Source organism: Callorhinus ursinus, unplaced genomic scaffold, assembly GCF_003265705.2.
Source record: "Callorhinus ursinus isolate GAN/ISIS: 27379988/994484 unplaced genomic scaffold, GSC_fseal_2.0 scaffold4, whole genome shotgun sequence".
In the NCBI taxonomy this organism is placed as follows: Eukaryota; Metazoa; Chordata; class Mammalia; order Carnivora; family Otariidae; genus Callorhinus; species Callorhinus ursinus.
Genome location: NW_027397066.1, coordinates 28,786,620 through 28,788,833, shown reverse-complemented (window position 1 = coordinate 28,788,833; position 2,214 = coordinate 28,786,620). Strand labels below are relative to the sequence as shown.

Sequence of the window (2,214 nt, the reverse complement as noted above, 5' to 3'; positions counted from 1 at the left end):
AGGGCTGGAGAGAGCCATGGGAGAGCTGGTGATTGTGAGATCTTATGGTTATGATGGCAAGGGAATGTTTGATCTGGGTAGGGGCAGAAACTTGGAGGAGATGCAACCACAGCCAGAGATGCTGCAGTGAAGAAGAGAGAAAGGAGCAGAAATAATCCATTTTTCCCCAACTTTCACTCTTTATTCTTCAGAATACCATCCATTAGCCTAAGGCCAGTAGGTATGGTGGCCTGGGAAATGTGGTTTTATTTATCAGTGTAGATAAATAATGGACAAATTAAGTGCATAATAAATCCCAATATTAGGTAAAGTTTTGCCAGCATCCATTCTTTTTTTTTAAAGATTTTATTTATTTATTCATGAGAGATGGGGGCGAGAGAGAGAGAGAGAAGCAGAGGGAGAAGCAGGCTCCCAAGGAGCAGGGAGCCCGATGCAGGACTCGATCCCAGGATACTGGGATCATGACCTGAGCCAAAGGCAGACGCTTAACCATCTAAGCCACCCAGGCGCCCGCCAGCACCCATTTTAATCTTACATAAATTGCCTTTGTTTTTTAATTTATCTTGATTTCTTTATGTGAAATATAGAAGTCAATGGTCAAATTCACTAGATAAATGGGAAAAAAAGAAAAGGAAAAGATGAGTTTGTATTACAATTAATTAATATATAAGCTTCTTTGGGAAATTCTTGGCATATTTATATGGAGGTGGTATGGTGTGCTAATTAAGATCATGAGGACTAGTGAACATATCTGCAATTCTACTCCTTACTAGCTGTGTGAACAACAGATCTCTGCATCAGCTTTCTCATTTGTAAGAGGAGTATAATAACAGTATGTAAAGTAAATTTGTGATTTTTAAATCAAGACATAGAAAGCACTTAGAACAAGACCTGGTACATAGCAGGCACTCAGTAACGTTGTCATTGTTTGTTTGTGTCATTACTGTTATCATTAAGAATTTTGTTGTTGTTGTTGTTTTAGTTTTCTCATCAATCATTATATTATTTCACTTCCTCAATTCTTTGTAATTAAATAACATTCAGTCTTTTCTTTCCAGGGCGCACGGCAGCAAAATGGCAGTGCAAATTTCCAAGAAGAGGAAGTTTGTCGCTGATGGCATCTTCAAAGCTGAACTGAATGAGTTCCTCACTTGGGAGCTGGCTGAAGATGGCTACTCCGGAGTTGAGGTCCGAGTTACACCAACCAGGACAGAAATCATTGTCTTGGACACCAGGACGCAGAATGTTCTTGGTGAGAAGGGCGGGCGGATCCGGGAATTGACTGCTGTGGTTCAGAAGAGGTTTTGTTTCCCTGAGGGCAGTGTAGAGCTTTATGCCGAAAAGGTGGCCACAAGAGGTCTGTGTGTTATTGCCCAGGCAGAATCTCTGCATTACAAACTCCTAGGAGGCCTTGCTGTGCGAAGGGCCTGCTATGGTGTGCTGCGGTTCATCATGGAGAGTGGGGCCAAAGGCTGTGAGGTCGTGGTATATGGGAAACTCCGGGGACAGAGGGCTGAATCCATGAAGTTTGTGGATGGCCTGATGATTCACAGTGGGGACCCTGTTAACTACTATGTTGACACTGCTGCGCGCCATGTTCTGCTCAGACAGGGTGTGCTGGGCATCAAAGTGAAGATCATGCTTCCCTGGGACCCAAGTAGTAAGATTGGCTCTAAGAAGCCCTTGCCGGATCATGTGAGCATCGCGGAACCCAAAGATGAGATACTGCCCACCACCCCCCTCTCGGAACAGAAGGGTGGGAAGCCAGAGACGCCTGCTATGCCGCAACCAGTACCCACAACATAACAGGGTCTTTTTGGCACCTGGATCTGGAGACTGGATTTTAATCTGTAAAGACCTTTAATAAAATCTTTGAGAAAGAAAAAAATAAATAAATAACATTTGCAGTTTTCTCTGTAGAAGTCTTGTATATCTTCTAAAATTTTTTTATCCTAACTTTATTGCCTTCTGGTTAAATACCATAGTATTCACTCCCAATTCACTAAGTCTCTTTTGAATACTGTCCAACCTATAATTTTTGCATACACTAAATTTTACAAATTTCAATATCTATGCTTTTTCATTTCATGATTAGCTGATTTTTCCCCTTAATACATACTTTATATTTGTTTCTTATCTACGGTTCTTGTTTGGAAGGTTAGATATGAACAGGTGTGTTGATGACATATTGCTGTAGTATTTATATTTCACTGA

The 2,214-nt window shown here is 41.3% G+C and overlaps 1 protein-coding gene across 1 annotated transcript; it reads left to right on the top strand.

The window, feature by feature from the left end:
* Positions 1-1,060: 1,060 nt before the first annotated feature.
* On the top strand, positions 1,061-1,886 carry LOC112835923 (small ribosomal subunit protein uS3-like). The gene has a single exon (XM_073891511.1). The coding sequence runs from the start codon at positions 1,075-1,077 to the stop codon at positions 1,804-1,806; it is 732 nt and encodes a 243-aa protein (XP_073747612.1). The 5' UTR covers positions 1,061-1,074; the 3' UTR covers positions 1,807-1,886.
* The last annotated feature ends 328 nt before the right edge of the window (positions 1,887-2,214 follow it).

What these genes read in the sequence shown, in the direction of transcription:
- LOC112835923 (XM_073891511.1), top strand. Translation starts at nt 1,075, where the DNA reads ATGGCAGTGCAAATTTCCAAGAAGAGGAAGTTTGTCGCTGATGGCATC.